Source organism: Pristiophorus japonicus, chromosome 18 (genome assembly GCF_044704955.1).
Source record: "Pristiophorus japonicus isolate sPriJap1 chromosome 18, sPriJap1.hap1, whole genome shotgun sequence".
NCBI classification, from domain to species: Eukaryota; Metazoa; Chordata; class Chondrichthyes; family Pristiophoridae; genus Pristiophorus; species Pristiophorus japonicus.
Window position 1 is genome coordinate 54,832,142 of NC_091994.1, and position 24,241 is coordinate 54,856,382.

Consider the following 24,241-nt stretch of genomic DNA (forward strand, 5'->3'; position numbering starts at 1 on the left):
ACTTCCTTATGATCGCACATTGTTGAATTGTATTTATATAGCGCCTTTAACGTAGTAACGCGTTCCCAAGGCACTTCACAGGAGCATTATCACACAATATGTCACACTGAGATATTAGATCGGGATCACTATTTTAACAACAACTTGCATTTATATAGCACCTTTAACGTAAAATTGCCAACACGCTTCACAGAAGCGTTATGAAACAAAATTTGACACCGAGCCACGTGAGATATTAGGACAAATGACCAAAAGCTTAGTCAAAGAAGTAGGTTTTTAAGGAGTGTCTTAAAGGAGAAAAGAGAGGCGAAGAGTTTTAAGGAGGGAGTTTCAAAGCCTGGTGCCTGGGCGGGTGAAGGCACAGCCTCCAACAGAATCCAAATGAACAGTAAATATGCAGTTGGTTCAGAGCTCCGATCTTCAATGCGCCTTAACACTGGTTTGAGCAGGTTCCTCTCATGATATGCCCATATTTCTGTCGTCTATCTCGCTTCCACTCGTAGCACAAGTGGATCTTGGTATAACGCCATCACCAAGCACTTGTGTAACTTGCCTGGAGTTATCAGCGTTAGTGCAGCTATAACGGTGAGGGCAGAGAGCTCTGTTATAGCAACGTCCTCGTCATCAAACTACAGAGAACTTGCTTATAGCAACATCATCATACAACTTCCAATAAGAAATCACAGTTGATTAAATGGCTTTTAATAAACTAATAACGATTGCATGTGGACAGTGCTTTGCTATAGAGCACAATTTCCTCTGCCCAGGCCCAGAAGTTGACTTTTAAAAGCCATATTTTATACAGGTAGGTAATTTCTGTGTCTGCATGGTGAAGTGTGGACTAGGTCATAATCCCAGTATGTTCAGACACTGCACACTTAGAAGCTCATTAATATGAGCAAGGTAGCTGCACCTATTCAAAAGTTGTTTCCTTCTGCTTTATGGCCCACTCATAATGAATGTTCATGCTGTGAAGTGAAGTGTAAAATTCTGGTCTCTCTGCCATCTTGAATAGCAACTCTTGGTGATGAGAAGCTGGAGATTGCCCCTCTTTCCCCGGCCTCCTCCCCAGCCATCCAACTTATGGATTTGTGTCCTTACTCTTTTGGAAATGTGGAATGATCAATGACTCAAGGTTAAAAGTTGAAGGACCCGGTTACAAACAGCAATCCCTGTGCATCTGACCATTGAGCAGGACCTACTTGCAGTGGAAGTTGGGATATGTTCAGCAAACCACGTCTGGGAAAAGGTGCTGTTCATGGGATATGGTCTTTGACTGTAGTGTAATCACAGAATGTACGGCACAGAAAGCAGCCCATGCCAGAGTTCATGCTCCACATGAGCCTTCTCCCACCCTTTCAGCATATCCTATTCCTTTCTCCCTTGTGTACTTATTTAGCTATTCACCTCCATGTTCTTATCCCGTTCCAGTTCAGGAGAAGTTCCTCCAAAAACTCAAATTGTGCTGGTATGTTGTCCAATGACCATTCTCCTTGAAGGAGTGCATTGCCAAGGGGTCTCCTTGTGATGCCACTCTTGGAGATTGGAACCAAGTCAATCCTTTGTGAAGATTCAATAAGGCAGGTCTTCAAGACACTACAGCTGATTGGTCATGTAGCCTGGCTCGTGGTAGGACTGGGGGGGAAGGGAGGGCAACAGGGGTACTTTCTACTCAGGTAATCATCTTTGCCACCTACCAGGGTGGTCCTAGTTGAATAATCAGGAGGATTACCAGAACTCGGCTGAGTTTTTAGCCAATTGAATGCCACAGTTAAATCCAATGTACATTTAGCTCCTAAACCTTTCCTATCGCCAGTTGTGCCTAAGTTCTTTGGCCTTAAATAGGGGCGTATCCTGCAGATCACTCGCCGCTCCTGCTGTACCTGCCCACACTCCAATCCGTGACCTGGATTATGGTGACCGTCCAATCCAGTCGCCGCCTTCACAGCCATCGCTCTCCAGCACGCTCTGTACCTTGAAGTGGTACGCTCCTTTGAAGGCCCCGACCTGCTGATGGTCCTTGCGCAGGAGCGGCGAGTGATCGGGGCCCAGGAGAGGCGAGGGCCCAGGGGCAGCATGAGCCAGCACTATGTGTGCGCACTAGGTCCATGCAGTAGAGCTGGTCTCCAGTTAATCCTTGGTTAATCCTTGCCGCTGGACCAAGACCTAGCTCTGTTAAGCCCGTGTGGTGGTTGGAGTGCAACAGCCACCCCACGGTTAAAAAAAATCCACATACAGGCATCTTCCACCCTTCAACATGTAGTTCGGGACCTGGAATATTAGGTCCTTCATTGAAACACCTGTAAACTCATTCTTTTTGGCATCGAAGCAAGTCATCCTTGATACGAGGGACTGCCTATGATGATCCTGCAGAAAGGAGTGTGCTTCATATCAGCAAACAGAAACTCTTGCGTGGAATTCTCAATAAGGGTTTTTACCTGTTGGATATAGCTGACCCTCCAGAAAATGGGCTGTTTGTAATGGTACTGTTGAAACTCCTCTCCAGTAATGTCCTGCAAGGCCTTTTGAGAATTCTTCTTAGGCCTTCCACCCTCGCCTTTAAAAGCGGTGACTCGTGCTATAGTTCAGTTCTGCAAGTACCAACAGCCCACTGCTATCTTACTGCAGGAGCTTTCCTTCATGTGAGCCTAAAGCAACAATCAACATGTTATTTTACTGCCATGGGTGAGGAGCTTAGTCTGGTTCCACATATGCATCTTTCAGCAGAAATCAAGAGTGGGCAGCCTCTTGCCACCTCAAGGACACAGGACCACCCAGTTCCCCACTTGCGATCCAGTAACTCAGCACAGACCAATGATCAAACCTGGAAGCTTCCTGGTCTGTACATTCACTCCCTCCACCACCGGCGCGCCATGGCTACAGTGTGTACCATCTACAAGATGCACTGCCATGGCTTCTTTGGCGGCACCTACCAAACCCGTGACCTCTACCACGTAGAAGGACAAGGGCAGCAGGCGCATGGGAACGCCACCACTTCCACATTCCCCTCCAAGCCACACACCATCCTGACTTAGAAATATATCTGCGTTATTTCATCGTTGCTGGGTCAAAATCTTGGAACTCCCTAACAGCATTGTGGGAGCACCTTCACCACACGGACTGCAGCGGTTCAAGAAGGCGGCTCATCACCACCTTCTCAAGGGCAATTGGGGATGGGCAATAAATGCTGGCCTTGCTAGTGACGCCCACATCCCGCAACAAATTTTTAAAAACAATGCATTGAGCCAAGAATGTCAATAGATGAATAAGCACCATTGAAGAGGAGAGTTAGTAGCTATTGGTTAGACTTGGAAGAAACTTCGAGAAATTGGGGGGGAAAAATAAGATTGTTGTTGCTCCATAGTAGACCATGGAGGAGCTGAGGATGTAGTGATTCAGCCATTGACTGGACTAGAGGTGCCCAGAACACCAAGTCCAGTCAATGGCAAATGTCCAGTCTCCCTGAAGGCTTTCAGGTAGAAACTGTTACAACTCCATTACAATTGGGGAAAATTGCTGGCTTAAATAAGGCTAAAAATTTTTCAGTATTTTTATTTGGAGAATTTTAGGTGACCCAATCACAAAGCAATGTATTGCCAGCTGGGTTATAGAACATATGCCCATGTGTTCTGAGCTAGCAGAGCATCAAGCAGCCAATAAAGTGAAAGGCCATTCCTTTAGAACTATTTGTACTTGTGGCCTGGTATTTGGTATTGATTCATCACGAGCAGAAAATGTGATGGTTTCCACTCGGCTCTGACTGACGAACACAATTGAGAGATGATCCCAAGGTGCAACTCATTCCTTGGATAATTAAATCTTCCAAACACTTTTTTCAGGGCTACACTCTTGATGTTTTTAACTGTCTGGGCCTGTTCATGAATTAGTTCATCTGATTATTAAAGTGTTTCTACTATTTGGCCAGTGGTATAGGAGATTACTTATCAAACCATGGCTCTCATCCAATGCATAATTGTTGGTAAGGGATGTGGCATCAGATGATTGGCTTTATCCGTGGCATGCAACTGATGGAGCCTCAGGTTAAATTGGCGGGGAGAGGGGGGAGAAAGGGGTTAAGAGTAGCCCCCGTGAGGGAGGTTCTTCAAGGTACTGATGAACAATTGTAATTTTGCAGGTTCAAAGATGGTTTTTTTTCTGAATTTTGCTGTTAAATGGGCAGCACTAGTTGGTGGGACCTAGCTTGTGTGCATCAACAGATATAAAATGGATGGGGGCACATGTACAGATAGCCACAATGCAGATATATACTGCTAATACCAGCGAGGGAGCAGTGAGTTTATAAAGTGGGCAAGGTGAGGCTATATAGGTCCCTTGACAGCTGAACAATATGCCGTGTATGGGAAAAGATGCCCAGCATTGGCCATTGCCTCTAATTGATGTATCACCCACTGGAGATCATGTGAGATACCCACCTTGTTCCCCTCACTGTCGAAAGATAGAAAATAATACTGTCAGACCAATGCAGCGAGGCTAAAACTAAGATTTATTTACAGGTTGAATAATCTATCAAAGCTGGAAAATCATGCATTTGTGTCTTTGATCAGGGGTGATTGGCAGCTCTGCCCTGGGGCTTTTGGTCGAAAATAAGTACTTGAGAGTACATGTTTATTTCTGGTTGGAAATTCATACTCCAGGGCTGTACTGGATATTAGCATCAACCATATGTACAGTCGCATTGTGAAAGTCTATGAAAGACTATTACATCCAAAAAAAACTCTTGTCCATCAAGCCTGTGCCAAAAGCTTGGTCAAAGAGTTGGATTTTAAGGAGATGAGGGAGATAGAGAGACAGGGCAGGGGAGGTCCTGCGCCAGTTGACCATGGGGAAAGGCACTGAAGGAGGGTAAAGACACAAACAGTGGTATGAAGTGAGGGAGATATGCATCAGAGTGAGAGGAACAGAGAGTTTGAGGGAGCTGTAGGGCTGGAGGAGGTTACAGAGAAGGTGCGGGGTGGGGGGGGGGAATGGAGGACCTGAAAGCTTCGGAGAACGTACAGAAGAGATTTTCCAGAATTATTCCGGGGATAAGGGATTACAGTCACATGGATAGACTGGAGAAGCTGGGGTTGTTCTCCTTAGAACATAGAAGACTAAAGGGAGATTTGACAGAGGTATTTAAAATTATGAAGGCTTTAGATAGAGTAAATAAAGAGAAAGTGTTTTCAATTTCAAAAAGGGTCAATAACCATAGGGCACAGATTTAAGGTGATTGGCAAAAGGTGACATGAGGAAAAACTTTTTTACGCAACGAGTGGTTAGGATTTGAAATGTACTGCCTGATGGGTAGTGGATACGGATTCAATAGTAGCCTTCAAATGGGAATTGGATAATTACCTGAAGGAGAATGATTACAGGGATATCAGAAAAGAGCCGGGGAGTGAGACTAACTGGACTGCTCTTTGAAAGAGCGGCGCAGACTTGATGGATTGAACGGCCTCCTTCTGTACTGTTTGTCTATTATTCTATACGTTTATCTTGGGTCGGACGGTGCGGGGACTGGGGTTTAATGTGGAGATATGGAAGGAGATGAGGAACATAAGAATTAGGAGCAGGAGTAGGCCATTCGGCCCCTCGAGCCTGCTCCGCCATTCAGTAAGATCATGGCTAATCTTCTACCTCAATTCCACTTTCCTGCACTGTCCCCATATCCTTTGGTTCCCTTAATATCCAAAAAACTATCAATCTCTGTCATAAATATACTCAACAACTGAGCCTCCACAGCCCTCTGGGATGGAGAATTCAAAAGATTCACCACCTTCTAAGTGAAGAAATTTCTCCTCATCTCAGTCCTAAATGGCCAACCCCTTATTCTAAGACTGTGGTCCCCTGTCCTAGACTCTCCAGCCATGGGGAAACATCCTCCCTGCATCTACCCTGTCAAGTCCTGTAAGAAATTTATATGTTTCAATAAGATCACCTCTCGTTCTTCTAAATTCTAGAGAATATAAGCCTAGTCTTCTCAATCTCTCCTCATTGGACAATCCCCCCATCCCAGGAATCAGTCTGGTGAACCTTCGTTGCACTCCCTCTATGGCAAGTATATCCTTCCTTAGATAAGGAGACCAAAACTGTGCACAATACTCCAGGTGTGGTCTCACCAGGGCCTTATATAATTGCAGTAAGACGTCTTGGGGCCGAAATTCCCCTCTGCCCCAAACGGGGCGCATCTACCATTATTTAAGTGTTCAATGCACCCTAATGTATGGGTCGGACAATCTGGCGAAATTCAGCTGTTTGTTTTTTTTCTTGAAACGGGGCAAAGTGTGGGCAGGTCGGAACGGCTGTCGATCCAAGTCATCAGCGTCACACTGACGCGTCACAACGTCCCGCCCCTTCAGTTAAAGGGGAGAACCGCCACGAACTTTGCAAAGTTTTTAGTTCGGTCCACTGGGCCACCGGGGAAGATTTCGACCGGGCCAGCGGCCTGGCACCCAAGAGGGGGTGCCGGGCGGCCGTGGCCACCATGACCGACAATAAAAAATAAAATGAAGTCGCCGGCAGCAAGATCTCCCCTTTAAGGGCGGACGCACCGTCCAGCCACAGACAGCTCCCCGCTAGGGAAAGCCGTCAATGGCTCCGATTGGCAGCGGCGCTTCTGCGGGGCAATTCCACACGGGGCAAATTTCCCAGGGTGGGAAGAAGAGGTAAAGATTAAGGTAGAAGGGAGGAAAGTGGGAGTATTCAAGGAGAATATGATATACGTAAGTCTACATCATACATTAGTATAAATATTAGCAAGAATTATACAATCTATCATAAACCATGCCATGAGAGATCTTTATAGTCCTGTACACTGGAACGGGGGACGGAGGGAGTGAGTTAGTGCTTGGGATGTGGTTCCCCCATTGCTACACTGCCAGGGTGGGTGAGGGAGGGAGCAGTTTGGAGCTCGGGATGGAGATTCCCCCATCAGTACATTGTTGGTGGGGTGGTCCATACCCCTGCTACAGTGGCCCAGGAGTCATAGAATCATAGAATGGTTACAGCACGTAAGAAGGCCATCCAGCCCGTCGAGCCCGTGCCGGCTCTCTGCAAGAGCATTTCAGCTAGTCCCACTTTCCCTGTAGCCCTGCAATTTATTTTCTTTCAGGTACTTATCCAACTCCCTTTTGAAAGCAGTGATTGAGTCTGCCTCCAGCACCCTCTCAGGCAGGGCATTCCAGATCCTAACCACTCGCTGCGTAAAAACAGTTTTTCTTATTTCACCTTTGGTTCTTTTGTCAATCACCTTAAATCTGTGTCCTCTAGTTCTCGACCTTTCTGCCAATGGGAACAATTTCTCTCTGTCTACTCAGTCCAGACCCCTCATGATGTTGAATACCTCTATCAAATCTCCTCTCAACCTTCTCTGCTTTAAAGAGAACAACCCCAGCTTCTCCAGTCTATCTACATAACTGAAGTCCCTCATCCCTGGAACCATTCTTGCAAATCTTTTCTGCACCCTCTCTAAGGCCTTTACATCCTTCCTAAAGTGCAGTGCCCAGAATTGGACACAATACTCCAGTTGAGGCCCAACCAATGTTCTATAAAGGTTCATCATCACCTCCACGCTTTTGTTTCCATGCCTCTATTCATGAATCCCAGGATCCCGTAAGCCTTTTAACCGCTTTCTCACCTGCCCTGCTACCTTCAATGATTTGTGCCCATATATCCTCCAGGTCTCTCTGTTCATGCACCCCCTTTAGGATTGTACCCTTTAGTTTATATTTCCTCTCATTCTACTAAAATGTATCACTTCACACTTTTCTGCATTAAACTTCATCTGCCACGTGTCCGCCCATTCCACCAGCCTGTCTATGTCCTCTTGAAGTCTATCACTATCCTCACTAGAAACATAGAAACATCACTGTTCACTATACTTACAAGTTTTGTGTCATCTGCAATTTTTGTAATTGTGCCCTGTACACCCACATCCAAGCCATTAATATATATCAAGAAAAGCCGTGGTCCTAGAACCGAATCCTATGGAACACCACTGTATCTTCCACCAGACTCTCATTTATCCAATTGTTTCTCCTTGTCTCACGATGGCATCACTTCTGTCAGTTTACCATCTTTTATTTTCCACCCAATCTCTTTCTTTTCCTCGTGTGTCTGGTCTGCCTCCTTTCTCTCGCTCTGTGTATCTGTAATATCTTTCGATCAAGGGCTACATTGTTCTGATCAAGGGCTACATTGTTCCTTCAAAGATGCGGCCTGACTTGCTGAGTGTTCCCAGCATTTATTGTGTTTACATTTGACATGGATTAACCCTGGTCTGCTTTGTCCATAAAATGTCAAAACAATTTCATTGCTTTTACAATTACTCAAACATATCTAGTAAGTGTGTGAATGATTTGTTCTCTGATTCTGGGTATTTGTACACCAGCCCTGGAGTGCTGTTGACAGATGCAGTTACACACCCTTATACACAAGGGATCAATAGATGTTTTGCTAATCTCCTGTTGTTGTCTTCTGCACAAATTGCAACAACACAATAGTGCTGAACATTTGAGATCTCCGACTAGAACATGGCAACCGGTTTAGCCCAGGAGGCTTTAGGGGAGGAATTAACGTGTGCTATTTGCCTGGAGATTTACACAGACCCTGTGATACTCGATTGTAAACACAGCTTCTGTCGAACCTGCATTGAAGAGACCTGGAATGATGCGGCGACGGTCACGTACTCCTGTGCGGAATGTCGAGCAGAGTACAGACAGCGGGCTGGGCTGGACAGCAACTTCAAGCTGGCTAATATAGTGCAGAGGTACCTGGCTCTGGAGATCTCCCAGGGTGTGGTTCTGTGCAACTATTGCACCGAGAACCCGCGCCCAGCCGCCAAGACCTGCCTGAAATGCGAAGCCTCGATGTGCCCTGAACACCTGAGACATCACACCGAGAGCGCCGTGTTTAAAAACCATCTTCTTGTGGGTCCCACTGCGGACGTGTCCCGCTGGAAATGCACCGAGCACCAGGAGCTGCTGAAGGTTTACTGCCGCGATGACCAAGTGTGTGTGTGCACCCTCTGCACTGTGATCGGGAAACACAGGGACCACCGGTGTGGGAGCATCAGCGAGGGAGAGCAGGAGCTGAGGGTAGGTGTGTGTTATGTGCTGCAGAGCAGAGCAGTGCTGAGTGAGAGTGAGTGCGACCTTAAGGAGGGGCTGTGACAAACATGGCGAGGCACCTGCACCTGCACCTGCACTGGTTCGAGACTTACCATCCTTTTCATTTCTTGCTGTATAACCATTATAAATCTAATTTAATCAATATTAGTTGTGTGACTTGGCATCATGGATATGACCAGTCTAATATTGTTACTGATTGTTTTGAAAATTGCTTATTTAATTGTGACTTACTTTAGATTACTTTTGCTTTTTATATTTCATTTATATTCGACACAGTGTTTAAAAATGAATATTAGAGGAATTAAAGCTGGAATTGTGTGTGTGTGTGTGTGTGTTAAAGAGGGAGCTCTGTGGAGCGTTGAAGACAGAATCATTGGCAATAGCACCGTATTGAAGCAAGAGGCGAGACCAGTACAGGGTGATGCTCAGGTCAGGGTGAGGACACTTTAAGGGCATCGCTCTGTATCTGAGGCTTGCTGTACTTGACCTGGGGGCACCTGCTTTAACTGGAGAAGTGGCAAAGGTTCTTTTCACCAATAGTCACTGCTTTCAGATTTTCAGTAAGCGCAATAATTAGAACATCCATTTTGTTCAGTTAGTTTTATGAAAACATTGTAAATTTGTTTAACTAATGAATGTTGGTGCAATTGGGATATAATAGCTTGCAATGATATTGCGCCTTCAAAGCAGAAAACATCTCGAGGCTCTTCACAGAGTGGTAAGAAAAACAGACGCTGAACCACAGCAACAGGGGGTGACCAAGAACCTGGTCAGAGAGGAGGGTTTGAAAGAGGAACTTACAAGAGAGGGAGGTGGAGTTGCAGAAGGCTTAGGAGGGACTTTCAGTGTGTGAAGCCTAGGTGTCTGAAGGCACGGCCTCCAATGGTGGGCCAAAGAAAGGGGAATGCAGAAGGGATCAGAATCAGGGGGATGGAGTGTTTGGTGAGGAGGGTTGTAGTGCTGGAGAATGTTACAGAGACAGGGAGGGCAGAGGCTATAGTGAGATTAAAGACGAGGAGAAGAATTTGAATTTGAGACATTTGCGGGTCGGGAGCCAATCAATGAGGGCGGAGAAGTGATGGGTGAATGGGACTTGGTGGGGGATTGGATACGGGCAGGGCAGGAGAGTTTTGAATGAGCTGGAGCTTGTGAAGGAAGGAGGAAGGATACGTATTCGAAACATCATAAACCTATTTTCTCATTATTGATGCTGACTGACTTACTTTGTACTTGCAGCATTTTTTGTGTTTCTAGGACAGGGATGCTGCAGGCAGCAGAGAAGAGTGCTCTCAACTTCCAGGTTTTTACCTGCGATTGCAATCTGCCAGCTAACCACTGATGATTTTATCCTTGCCCACTACAGACCGCTTTGGTTAGTTTTGGGCAGTGTCTCAACGCCTTGCAACACGTTGTGTCAGAGTGGTCGCACGGTGCAATTGCCCTGAACCATTTCCAACTTGCAAAGATTGATGCTCAGAGAAAATAGCTGAGGCTGCTTTTATATGCAAGGGAGGTCAGTCCAGGCACAGTTGGCTCCCATAAGCTGTGACATTCCTTCCTGGCAGTGAATATTCAAAGGAAATCACTTCAAAATTGATCCTTCCTTGTTACAAGGTATTGCAGCCCAATGTAAGTATTAGTGGGAAATCTTACTATGGAAAGTAAGACTTGATCCATCAATCCATCATTGATCCTGATCACCATAACTGCTGATCTTTAAAAACAAATCTCACTGTGTGTCTATTAAGACAGTTAATAGCCAGAAATATCCAACAAACCTCAAGAGCATGGCAGATAATAAACCTTACTTTTACATTGCATTACAGCATCTTAAATCTCTTTTCACAATGAATTACGTTCAGAAGTGCCATTCTGCCCTAACAATGACCCAGAGCAGCAATGGGATGGACAAGTTAATCTGCTTGTTTTGGTAACATTGACGGTTGACCATGGCATCAGAACACTCTTTGAATAGTGTTGTGTGGTCTGAAATGTCCAAATGAACCATCGGAAAAGGTGAATAAGGATATCTGGTCTGAAGGACAGCACCAGGGAAAATAAGAACAGAAGAAATAGAAGCAGGAGTCGGCCATACGGCCCCTTGAGCCTGCTCCACCATTCAATAAGATCATGGCTGATCTGATCTTGTCCTCAAGTCTACTTTCTTGCCCGCTCCCCGTAACCCTTAACACCCCTGTAATTCAAAAATCTATCTATCTCCTTAAATATATTCAAAGACCCAGCCTCCACAGCTCTCTCGGGTAGAGAATTCCAAAGATTCACAACCCTCTGAGAGAAGAAATTCTTCCTCAACTCCGTTTTGACTGGGCGACTCCTTACTCTGAAACTATGCCCCCTAGTTCTAGATTCCCCCACGAGGGGAAACATCCTCTCTGTATCTACCCTATCAAGCCCCCTCAGAATCATATGTTTCAATAAGATCACCTCTCATTCTTCTAAACTCCAATGAGTATAGGCCCGACGTGCTCAACCTTTCTTCATAAGACAACTCCTTTATCTCAGGAATTAACCTAGTGAGTCTTCTTTGAACTGCCTCCATAACAAGTATCCCTCTTTAAATAAAGAGACCAAAACTGTACTCCAGGTGTGGTATCACCAATACCCTGTATAGTTGTAGCAGGATTTTCCTATTTTTATACTCTACCCCCCTTGCCTTCCTGGTTACTTGCTGCAACTGCATACTAACATTTTGTGTTTCATGCACAAGGACCCCCAGGTCCCTCTGTACTGCAGCATTTTGTAGTCTCTCCCCATTTAAATAATAATTTGCTTTTTTATTTTTATATTTTTTGCAACACTCCCTTGGTGTCAGCCTAGATATGAGCCCACTATGGGGCTCCACCTACAACCTTCTGACCCAGAGGTGAAAGTGCTGTCAACTGAGGCAAGCTGACTTTACCTGTGTGTTGATGCCATGTGTCCTATGAGAAATTGCTTTCTTTGGAAGGCAATCGTGTGGCTCTAAGGGCCAGACTGATGAATCCATGGATATTGGTGGGCATGTGGCCCTCCATTATTTGGTGATTCAGGTGGTCTGCCACCTCTCCTTTCCCATTTTCTTAAAGTACTTGAACCTGCCTCATTCTCCTGTAGTAGTGCTTTTGATAATAATTCCCCCAGTGTCAGCCGTGGCTCAGTGGGCAGCACTCCTGGCTCTGTCAGAAGGTGTGGGTTCAAGTTCCACTCCAGGGACTTGAGCACAAAAAATCTATGCTGACACTATTGGAGGTGCCATCTTTCGGATGAGACCCCATCTGCTCTCTCAAGTGGACATGAAAGATCCCACGGCACTATTTCGAAGAAAAGCAGGGGAGTTATCCCCAGTGTCCTGGCAAATATTTATCCCTCAATCAACATAACAAAAACAGATTATCTGGTCATTATCACATAGCTGTTTGTGGGAGCTTGCTGTGTGCAAATTGGCTGCTGTGTTTCCCACATTACAACAGTGACTAAAGTCCAAAAGTACTTCATTGGCGCTTTGTAAAGCACTTTGAGATGTCCGGTGGTTGTGAAAGGTGCTAAATACATCCAAGTCTTTCATTCTTTCTTTTGACCAGTCATTATTTTTGTTCAGTAGTGAATGTTGTTGCTATGAACTGTAAGTGCGATGCTCTTCTTCGTGCATCTTGGTTTGGTCACCTTGTCATTTTTAGAGCAATGTGAAACTTCTGACAAGCATCCTTTGCACATAAACCTGACCTTCACAATGTGTTCAATGTCTCCAATAATCCCACTTTAGAATAATTTGGAACATCAGCTCCAGAAGATCCGAAACAACATTGAAGCTGTTCAATTAGCTCTGAGTGATCTTCACAAAGAGAAGAGGAATGCACAGGTAGGAGGAGCCTGTCAAACAGCAACCAGAGCAAAACCAGAGCAGTGTGCTCAGTCCGAGGATGGCCCAGCGAGTTCATTCAGTGGGGAAGCTGAGTTATACCGACCGGGAAGGTCCCGAGTTCCGATCCCGGTCTGTGCTGAGCTGGTTGATCTTAGTCTGGGGCACTGCAATTGACCTCAATGCCCCCACCCCAGGTTTAGGAAGGGCAAAGCCAACCAAGGGTTCCTTCTCCCACTTGCTGTCCAGCACCCATGTGGGAAGTGTGTGGGCATTGAGTGAGGACAATAGACTTGGCTATGATGCATGAGCCTGCTGGCACTCACTGAAGGCTTACACATGAGGTGCCAAAAGCTGCCCATTGCCCATGGAATCACACCCCTGCACAATGCCAACACCTTCAGGAGAGGGTGGAAGGGGAGAAAAGTTGGTGAGCAAATAGTATGTTGGCCTTTATTACAAGAGGATTTGAGTATAAGTGTAAAGACGTCTTACTGCAATTATATAGGGCCCTGATGAGACCACACCTGGAGTAGTGTGCACAGTTCTGGTCTCCTTACCTAAGGAAGGATATACTTGCCATTAAGGGAGTGCAACGAAGGTTCACCAGACTGGTTCCTGGGATGGGGGGATTGTCCTATGAGGAGAGATTGAGTACACTAGGCATATATTCTCTAGAGTTTAGAAGAATGAGAGGTGATCTGATTGAAACATACAAAATTCTTACAGGGCTTGACAGGGTAGATGCAGGGTGGATGTTTCCTCTGGCTGGGGAGTCTAGAACCAGGGGTCACAGACTCAGAATAAGGGGTTGGCCATTTAGGACTGAGATGAGGAGAAATTTCTTTACTCAGAAGGTGGTGAATCTTTGGAAGTCTCTACCCCAGAGAGCTGTGGAGGCTCAGTCGTTGAGTATATTTAAGAAAGAGATCGATAGATTTTTGGATATTAAGGGAACCAAGGGATATGGGGATAGTGCCAAAAGGTGGAGTTGAGGTTGATGATCTTATTGAATGGCGGAACAGGTTTGAGAGGCCGAAAGGCCTATTCCTGCTCCTATTTCTTATGTTTTTATGTTTAATTTGTGCTACTCAGCAACATAACCTGTGGTGGGCTCTGCCATGGGTAAAAAGGAAGTGTTGACCAAGGGCAGGACTGCAGGGCTTCTCTCATCTGTAATAGTCTCTTCTGTCACAATGGCGCTGAGGTGATGTGATCTGTGCTTGTTGGTGACAAAACTCCTTCTGCACTTTAAGAGTGTGAAAAGGATCGTACATACGAAAATTAAAGCGAAATACGAGACACTGAGGAAGCACATTGAGAAGGAGGAGAGGAGAGTCCTGCGGTATCTGGACACTGAACAGAGTAGTCTGACCACAGAGATCAATGGCAAGATCTGCGAGCTGGAAACAAAAGTGAAAGAATTTGAAAAGTCTTTTTCTGATCTCAGTGACCTTCTGAAGCACAATGAAGAGCTTGTGTTTATACAGGTAAGGCTGTACCTGTCTCAATACCTGCAGTAATATCGGGCATTGTGTGCAGTCTTAGTACCTAATCCCAGGCGATGGATAGACGTTTCTGGAATATTAGGAATTTATGATTTAGGAATTTGGATAGCGATCTAATTGAAGTTTTCAGGATTATGAAGGGAATGGAGAAATTCTATTCAGGCAAACTTACTTGTGATGAATGATTTGAATCCCATGGGGCAAGGATCAAAGGTTAGGAAGTTAGCAGTAAGATGGGAGTTGTTGGGGGGGGTGGGGGGGGGGATTTTTTCTACCCAAAGGATAATCGAGTTTTGGAATCCATTATCTGAGAACGCCAATGTAGTGAGCAATATAAGTGAGTTCAAGATGTGTTTCTGGCAAGGAGGGAATGAGGGATATGGTGAGGAGTCAAGTAGGGAGAACAAATCCCTCTTCAATCCATAAAATGCTATATTCCAATCAAAGGTACTGTTCTAGGTTCGGTTTTAAATATTGATTTTTATTAAATGACATAGACACCTGAAATTTCCCCACCTGGAAACGCCGGCAGATTGGCACAACCCTTGGAGAAAGAGGTAAAGGGGTAAAGACAGGTTCTAAAGGGGAGAAAGGGGTAAAGGGGTAAAGACAGGGAGACATGCTGATTGAGAGTTTTGCTGATCGCGCACGGGTCACATCAGGAGGTTGGGAGAATCTCGAGGAATGTCGGAACAATATATATCTAGACTGTATTTTCTTCAAAGACACAAAGTTCTAGTTTTGACATAAAATAAACATTAATAAAAATGATACCATGAATTTTTTTTGAACATACAATATTTGCATCACAGGCCAGGATATTTTATATAATATAGATGGTTGTGATACTGTTATTTACACTGTTTTCAATGTGTGTTTCATTACAGGGGCTTAATTCAATGGCAGATAGGTAAGAGCACATATTTTATATAATTCTGTGACATTTCCTACCCTCAGTAATATTTTAATAAATCTGAAAAAGCACATGATTCTGTTTAATTAATTTCTAATGTTTGTAGTTTAATACCTTTCAGCATTTCTTTATTTGTGTGAGTGTCTGGTGATTGTTCAATGGCTGCTCTACATTGTGAGGATCACAGCTGAGCCCAATCCTGTCTTCACTCAAAGTAACACATAGACTTGCAGCAAGGCCTTCTTTGACCCCAGTCACTGGACCAGAATAGAAAGGCCAATGTAGCAACCTGGCCCAGTTGTAATCAGATGACTCAATACAGATTGGAATTGTAACTGGGACCGCCTCGTCTCAATGGTTCATGTGCCGGTCATGGCTTAGTGGGTAGCTCTCTGAGTCAGAAATTTGTGGGTTTAATTACAACTCCAGAGACTCCAGGCTGACACGCCAGTGCAGTACTGAGGGAGTGCTGCACTGTCGGAGGTGCCGTCTTTCAAATGAGCCGTTAAACCAAGTCTGCTCTCTCAGGTGGACGTAATGATTCCATGTCACTATTGGAAGAACAGCTGCAGCGTTCTCCTGGTGTCCAGGTCAATATTTATCCCTCGACCAACATCATTAAACGGATTATCCAGTCATTATTTCATTGCTGTTTGTGGGAGCTTGCTGTGTGCACATTGGCCGCCACTTTTCCTACATTATAACAGTGACTGCACTTCAAAAGTAATTAATTGGCTGTAAAGCGCACTGGGACATCACGAGGTCATGACAGACACTATTATAAATGCAAGTTCTTTCTTTTTTAGAATGAAGGATGCGTCTGAACCATTCATAGCACCGACTCCCAGCTCTGATGTGGGTATAACTGTTGCAGAAAGGCTGGTGGACTGGGTCCAACGGCAGTATGTGGCAGCGCCCCTGCCAACCCTGGGCAGTAACTTCCTGGTCAGTATGTGTAAGTATCTACGGAAACAGCTGCGCACTTGGATACAGAGCGCACAGCGCCCAGCAACGTTCCCACCTTCTTCAGATATGAATGAAACATTGGGAGGTGGGGCTTTAATCGACAGAGACTAAAGGGGTTCATGCTCCAGAGTGGAGCTCTATCTCTATCTATGTACAGCATGTATCAGAGAGAGTCTGTGGATCAGGGAGCAGTGCATGCCGACAGTAGGCAGGGTTCAGAATGGCCAGCACGGGCTTGTAAAATTGTCATAACCAAATAACTCCACTTTCTCCAACCCTTGCAGCTTGGTGCTGACACTGGGGGTGTCCAAAGCAGTGAAGCATTATAATCCCCATTCACTTCTGCTGGGTGGAATCCCAATAGGCCAAAGTACTTCCCACTCACGCTCCTGGGATAGAAATATTTCAGGGTTCGATGATTTGAGTCCTTGTCAACTCCTGTGTTAAGTATTCCATGGGTTTTCCATGGTGTTATGTGTTGCTACAGTGTCCATAGTTGTGGTCTCATGGAAGATCTAAAAGACCTTCAGCAAACAAAGATAGCAGCAGGAGTATAACACACCCTTTACAGCAGGAGAGTATTGAGACGACAAAAGAGAAAGAGTCGTGAGAGGGGAAACTGATTAGAAAAATGAATTATTTGAAAAGGGTTCGGAAAAATCAGAAATTTTTTAAAAAGCGAGAATTTCTAAATTGGAAATAGAAGCAGGGAATGTTGGAAAACAGGTTGAGCTAAAAACAAAATATCGATAGAGAAGCGATCAATTCCTGATAGAAATTCCGCATGGTGGCTCAAAGGAATTCCCTGAGTGCACGTGGAGGTTTCAGGATGAGGAAGGTCCCATATATGACACATAACCAATGTTCCCTCCAATTATTTTGTTTCGGACGCGTTAATTTGCAACACGTAAAGCTTTGATTGGGCCCTCTTGATGACAAGTCCTGATTGCTGATTTGTTCTCTTGGAGGATAACACACTTCCAGCAGTTTCTCTTTGCAAAGTGTAATTCGAGCCATTCTGACTGCCGACTCCAAGCAGAACAGAGCTTACTTACAACAGACAGGGCTCCCTCTCACGGGATAAGACCTCCCATCCCCCAAAGCAGCTCCTTGCCCCATCCCACCACTGCCCAAGTTTCTGACCTCCTCCCCTCAATCCTTTGACATTCTCCTCCCCAGTCCAAGTTCTTGACCTTGCCACCCCCCCCCAAGTTCCTCCCCCACGGGTTCCTGACCTACCTCCAACAAGTTCCGGACCTACTCCGCCCCACCCCCATAGATAGGTCATTGTGTGTGGGTCACGGATTGTTAACAGGTTTATTGGGTAGGAAGTGTATAGTGACCGTGTCGTGACTTCCAAATTTCATCCAGTCTTACCAGTCTGGATCACGGTCTCGCTCTCAACACCCTCCCCCCTTCCCTTAGACCTGGATCACGTTCTTCCACCATCCCCACTTCTCACTGCACTCTGTACCACCCCCCCACGAGTTCCTAACCTCCTCTCTCTCCCTCCCTCCGATCTCCCCCTCTCTCTCCTCAGTCTCCCCCTCTCTCACTGTCTCCATCTCTCCCCTTCTCCCTCTCCCTGTTTCCCTTTCTCTCCGCCCTTCTCCCTCCCCATCTCCCCCTCTCTCTCCCCCGCCCCCGCTCCGATCCACATCTCTCTCTCGTTCCCATCCCCCGTCTCTCTCTCTCGTTCCGATCCCCCGTCTCTCTCTCTCGTTCCGATCCCCCGTCTCTCTCTAGAAGGATATGCTGATAGACTGAAATGTAGTAAATAGAGGGATGCATTTATTTGTAATAACTGAAAGGCAGCCGTTTCTCTGATTGGTTCTCCATTATCAAATGATCGATTGCTAATTGGTCCTCTTGGAGGATAAGCCACACCCTGAAGTTCCTCTGGAATGTGTAACTGGAACAGCCCAGCCCAAGTTCTGACTGACTTTACAATTTATAATTCGATCCATTTTGACTTCAAAAGCAGAGTATAGATCTGCCCAAAAGCCACCAAGTTCCAGCCGAAGTCCCTTACCCTAGCGCAAGTGCATCCCTCTCACAGCTGAAGACCCTTACCCCAGCACAAATGCATGACCTTACCCACCACCCCCCCCCCCCGCCCCCAGCCGTAGATGGAGCATCGTGTGCGGATTGTTAGCAGGTTTATTTGGTATGAAGTGAATATTGACAATGTCATGACTTCTGGATTTCATCCACCCCAACATTGCCTCTTGTAACACATGCACTGACCTTGTACGCACCAGGAGGATGGAAGAACGTGATCTGTCTTCACTGAGTTCTCTCAGATCCCCCCACCCCCATCTGTGTCTCTATCCCCCTCCCCTGCACCAGGCTCTCTTCCCCCCCAAGCTCTCTCTCCCAGTGTCTCTCTCTCTTCACCCCCCACCCCAGTCTCTCTCTCTCTCTCTCCCCCCCCCTGTGACTCTCTCTTCCCCACCCATCTCTCTCTCTCTCCCCCCCCCTCCGCCCCCCATGTCTCTCTCTCCCCTCCCCATGTCTCTCTCTTTCCTTCCCAGGCTCTCTCTCCCTGTGTCTCTCTCTTCCTTCTCCCCCCCCACCCCTCCTCAAGGCTCTCTCTCCCCATGTCTCTCTCTCCCTCTCCCCTAGGCTCTCTCCCCCCATGTCTCTCTCTCTCTCCCCGCTCGGGGCACAGCGAGGGGTGGGGGGGCCCGGTCGGTGGCATGGAGGATACGTTCGGCTGCTTGGGCCTTGGGGCAGCTTCTGGATGGACCAGAGGCAACATGTTGTTTTGGCTTGGGCGGGGCGGGGGGGGGGGGGGGGGGGAAGACAGTACAAACAGTTACTCTGTGAATAGAGTGGGAGGAGGCGCGTGTGGAGCAGAGACACCAGCATTGAATGTGCTGTAAATTCCATATAATATTTCTACCCAGCAGTTGTTCCAATATCACTGAGACAGCTCCCTTTCCCGGGGTAAATGGCCGGGGTTTCTCAAGCTACTCCTCTCATTCACAGATGGACTGACACCGACTCTGGATTCTCGCACAGCATTTCCTCACCTCGTCCTGTCCGACAGTAACCGCTCTGTATCAGGATCCAAGCGCCAGCAACCTTACCCCGACACGCCGAAGAGATTCAACCACTGGTGGCAGGTTCTGTGCACCGACAGAGTGAGCTGTGGCCGCTGCTACTGGGAGGTGGAGGTGGGAGGGGACCGCCGTCGGTGGGATATTGGAATGTGCTATGAGAGCTTGAGTCGGAAGGGCGAGGGTAAAGAGTGTTCACTGGGACAGAACAAGGAGTCGTGGTGTCTGTACTCAGAGCCAAGGAGCCTTGCAGCCTTGCACAATAACAATGTTACTAAACTAACGGTTCCGATGCCCACCAGGGTGGGAGTGTACGTGGATTTTGAGGCTGGAATGATCTCGTTTTACAGTGTGTCAGACAGGAAACTCACCCTGCTACACACTTTCCCGCCGCAAGCATTCACCAAGCCCCTCTACCCGGCTCTGGGAGTGGCTGATTTCACTACATCCCTGGCCCTGTGCAGTCTAAAGTGCTAATTACAGCACTGATAATACTCCATGCACAAAAAGGAAGTGATCGAACCAAAAGCAAACTGCAAGAATACTCGTCCTTTAAAGACATGTTTCCTCCAGTCCCACGCAGTTGCATCGGGGCCCTCTGATGATTTAATTGGTATTATGTTCACAAGGCAATGGTCCTTCGGTGCCAGGCAATGGTCCTCTGATGCCTGGCATGGTCCTTTGGTGCCAGGCAATGGCTCCTCAGGTGCCAGGCGATGGTCCTTCGGTGCCAGGCAATGGCTCCTCAGGTGCCAGGCGATGGTCTTTCGGTGCCAGGCAATGGCTCCTCAGGTGCCAGGCAATGGCTCCTCTGGTTTTGTGTCATGTTTGCTCTGGTGCCACTTGGTAATTCCTCCAGTCAGCTGTCATGCATGACACCAATGGAACCATCGCCCCGACCCTAGAGGAACCATTGCAAGGCACCAATCTCAGCTTTGCTTCAGTGGTAGCACTCTGGCCTCTGCGGCAGAAGGTCATAGGTTAAAGTCCCACTCCAGAGCCTTGAGTACAAAATCTAGAATGACACTCCAGTGCAGCTGTATTGTCGGAGGTGCCGTCTTTCTGACGAGATGTCCACCTCTCTTAGGTGGATGGTACTATTTGAAGAAGAGCAGGAGTGCTCTCCCCAGTGTCCTGGCCAATATTTATCCTACAACCTACACTGATAAACATATTATCTGGTCATGATCACATTGCTGTTTGTGGGAGCTTGCTGTGCACAAATTGGCTGTCTCGTTTCCTACATTACAACAGTGACTACACTTCAAAAAGTACTTAATTGGCTGTAAAGGATTTTGGGATGTCCTGACTTTGTGACAGGCGCTATGTAAATGCAAGTTTTTTTTCAGTGCGGGGCAATCATTTCCCCGTCATTTGCACCTTAACTCAAGGGCTTCCTCCATATCCCTGCTATCCCAAAAGGTGTTTTAAAAATTCTGTCCCAGAGGCCACCGCCTGTGCTAAACTGTGGCCTCCAAGTCCTGCTGCAGTCATTCTCCAGCCTTACAGTGGAGACTTGGCTGGGTCAGGGGCCCTTAGGGCAACGTTATGGTCCAGTGTTATGGGTCACGTCCTTCAGCCTTTGTTCTTTTAAATTCCTGCACCATGTACTGAACTCACTCACACTGGGACCACGTCCCCCAGCTAGAAACATAGACAAGTCTATCCTATTCTCACCCAGCCTGCCGGCACATGTACTTTCCAGTGGATCACTGGATAATGTTTAGATGGAGAACCCTGGCGGACTGTATCCCCTTCCTAGCTCAGAGACACTGAGACTAAGTGTCGTGGCCCACTGCTGCCCTAGATCAGATTCGCTATTTCACACTGCTGTGTTGAGGGGGTTGGAATCTGACTTTACTGTTACCATTACTTACCTCACTTGTGGTGTATGGAGTATGTTTCATTTGAAAAGATGGGGGTTACTGCAGCACAACCAAGAACACCACAAAGCCAGCTATTGAAAAGTGAATCTCACTGCAATGGCACAGATTGCTATTTTTCCACATTTGTTAATTATTCCTCCAGTGCTATTAATGTACCAACAACCAAGCTTTAGCACCGCCCAGTCCAGGCAGAAATGTTTGGATTATATAATCAATGTGAGGAAGGCACTGTAATACAGCCTGAATATTTACAATGCATTCTACTTTTAAACGTTTATGTATGTGGAATAAATCTTACCTGATGTAGTTGTATTGTTCTCAGTGGGGGTTAGAATTTTTAAAACTATATTTCTCTATTTTACATTCTAACATAAATATCTATTTTAATAATGAACAGACAACAAGAGCACCACATTGTGACCGAAGTACATGAGATACAATTATATAAAATCAGGTTTGGGTCATTTTCTTCCTGCCAAATGATATGCAATAGTTGTCCTGCACTGGGCTGTAAATAAATGCTTAATAAAATATGGTGTAAGATGTACTTTCCCCAAAATATTTCTAATCTTTTTTGGTCCTTCAGGATAGTGAAAATGGAGCTGTTTTATTCTCAGCAATAGCACAACAAATCTGGATAACACTCGATGGACTTTGAGTATATCTCTAGTCACACACACACACCTCTCAATATACACTAGGCCCCTATCAATATACCCCTATACAATACAGTAATTGAAATAGTTTCTCAAAGTTAGACTGATTAACAGACTATAGCAACAACCTCAGAGAGAAGCCAGTGAGGGAGAGAGCGGCCATGCTGGGGAGGAGTGACCTGACACAGCACAGGGAGCAGAGTGGCCAGACACAACACAGGGGCAGAGTGACCAGACACGGCACTGGGGCAGAGTGGCCAGACACAACACAGGGGCAGAGTGACCAGACACGGCACTGGGGCAGAGTGACCAGACACGGCACTGGGGCAGAGTGACCAGACACCGCACTGGGGCAGAGTGACCAGACACCGCACTGGGGCAGAGTGACCAGACACTGCACTGGAGGCAGAGTGAATTGAATGCGATCAAAACCTGTGATCTGTCCTCATGTGTCTGGGACCCCAACTATTTACAATTTATATTAATGACTTGGAAGAGGGGACTGAGTGTAACGTAGCCAAGTTTGCTGACGATACAAAGATGGGAGGAATGGCAATGTGTGAGGAGGACATAAAGAGACTGCAGGAGGACATAGACAGGCTAAGTGAGTGGGCAAGAATTTGGCTGATGGAGTATAATGCTGGAAAGTGTGAGGTCATGCACTTTGGCAGAAAAAAATCAAAGAGCATGTTATTATTTAAATGGAGAAAGATTGCAAAGTACCACAGTACAGCGGGACCTGGGGGCACTTGTGCATGAAACACAAAAGGATAGTATGCAGGTACAGCAAGTGATCAGGAAGGCCAATGGAATCTTGGCCTTTATTGCAAAGGGGATAGAGTATAAAAGCAGGGAAGTCTTGTTACAGCTGTACAGGGTATTGGTGAGGCCACACCTGGAATACTGCATGCAGTTTTGGTTTCCATATTTATGAAAGGATATACTTGCTGTGGAGGCAGTTCAGAGAAGGTTCACTAGGTTGATCCCGGGGTTGACTTATGAGGAAAGGTTGAGTAGGTTGGGCCTCTACTCATTGGAATTCAGAAGAATGAGAGGTGATCTCGTAGAAACATAAGATTATGAGGGGGCTTGACAAGGTAGATGCAGAGAGAATGTTTCCACTGGTGGGGGAGACTAGAACTAGAGGGCATGATCTTAGAATAAGGGGCCACCGATTTAGAACTGAGATGAGGAGAAATTTCTTCTCTCAGAGGGTTGTGAATCTGTGGAATTCGCTGCCTCAGAGAGCTGTGGAAGCTGGGACATTAAATAAATTTAAGACAGAAATAAACAGTTTCTTAAACGCTAAGGGTTTATGAGGAGCAGGCAGAGAAGTGGAGCTGAGTCCATGATCGGATCCGCCATGATCTTATTAAATGGCGGAGCAGGCTCGAGGGGCCTTATGGCCTACTCCTGCTCCTATTTCTTATGCTCTTTTGTTCGTATGTGTTAAACTGGTGGATGTGTTAAATGTGTGTTTCTTGAAGCACAGAACATCAATGCTGTATTTCTTCAGTAACCTTTCGAGGTATTCGCATTTTGAACGAGAGATGTCTTTGATGTTAGTTGGCATATTCGGATGGATGAGACTACATGTAGTTTTCTTTGGAGGGGTCCATTCGATTTGCTTGGTTTGTTACTGTCACCTGAAGGTCGATGTAACAACAAGAAGTTCGGTTCCTGTGAGACGACATTAGTTGTGATCTAAGAGCTAAGATCACGTAATAGGGTGGGCTGCAAAAAGGCTGTCATAGAAACATAGAAAATAGGTACAGGAGTAGGCCCTTCAGCCCTTCGAGCCTGCACCACCATTCAATAAGATCATGGCTGATCATTCACCTCAGTACCCCGTTCGCGCTTTCTCTCCATACCCCTTGATCCCCTTAGCCGTAAGGGCCATATCTAACACCCTCTTGAATATATCCAATGGACTGGCATTAACAACTCTCTGCGGCAGAGAATTCCACAGGTTAACAACTCTCCGAGTGAAGAAGTTTCTCCTCATCACAGTCCTAAATGGCCTACCCCTTATCCTAAGACTATGTCCCCTGGTTCTGGACTTCCCCAACATCGGGAACATTCTGCCCACATCTAACCTGTCCAGTCCCGTCAGAATCGTATACGTTTCTATGAGATCCCCTCTCATCTTCTCAACTCCAGTGAATAAATTGATCCAGTCTCTCCTCATATGACAGTCCAGCCATCCCTGGAATCAATCTTGTGAACCTTCGCTGCACTCCCTCAATAGCAAGAATGTCCTTCC

At 46.3% G+C, this 24,241-nt stretch overlaps 1 protein-coding gene across 1 annotated transcript; it reads left to right on the top strand.

Annotated features, from left to right (window-relative positions):
* The first annotated feature begins 8,531 nt into the window (after positions 1–8,531).
* On the top strand, positions 8,532–20,095 carry LOC139228750 (E3 ubiquitin/ISG15 ligase TRIM25-like). Its single transcript, XM_070860068.1, has 6 exons — positions 8,532–9,095; positions 12,892–12,987; positions 14,244–14,477; positions 15,383–15,405; positions 16,215–16,363; positions 19,366–20,095. Exons 1-6 carry the CDS (start codon positions 8,532–8,534, stop codon positions 19,911–19,913), a joined length of 1,614 nt encoding a protein of 537 aa, XP_070716169.1. The 3' UTR covers positions 19,914–20,095.
* The last annotated feature ends 4,146 nt before the right edge of the window (positions 20,096–24,241 follow it).

Bases quoted from the DNA above. Each gene is read 5' to 3' on its own strand.
- LOC139228750 (XM_070860068.1), top strand. From the start codon at position 8,532: ATGGCAACCGGTTTAGCCCAGGAGGCTTTAGGGGAGGAATTAACGTGT. The intron at 12,988-14,243 runs GTAGGAGGAGCC...CTGCACTTTAAG, and splicing joins AAGAGAAGAGGAATGCACAG to AGTGTGAAAAGGATCGTACA. The intron at 15,406-16,214 runs GTAAGAGCACAT...TTTCTTTTTTAG, and splicing joins CTTAATTCAATGGCAGATAG to AATGAAGGATGCGTCTGAAC.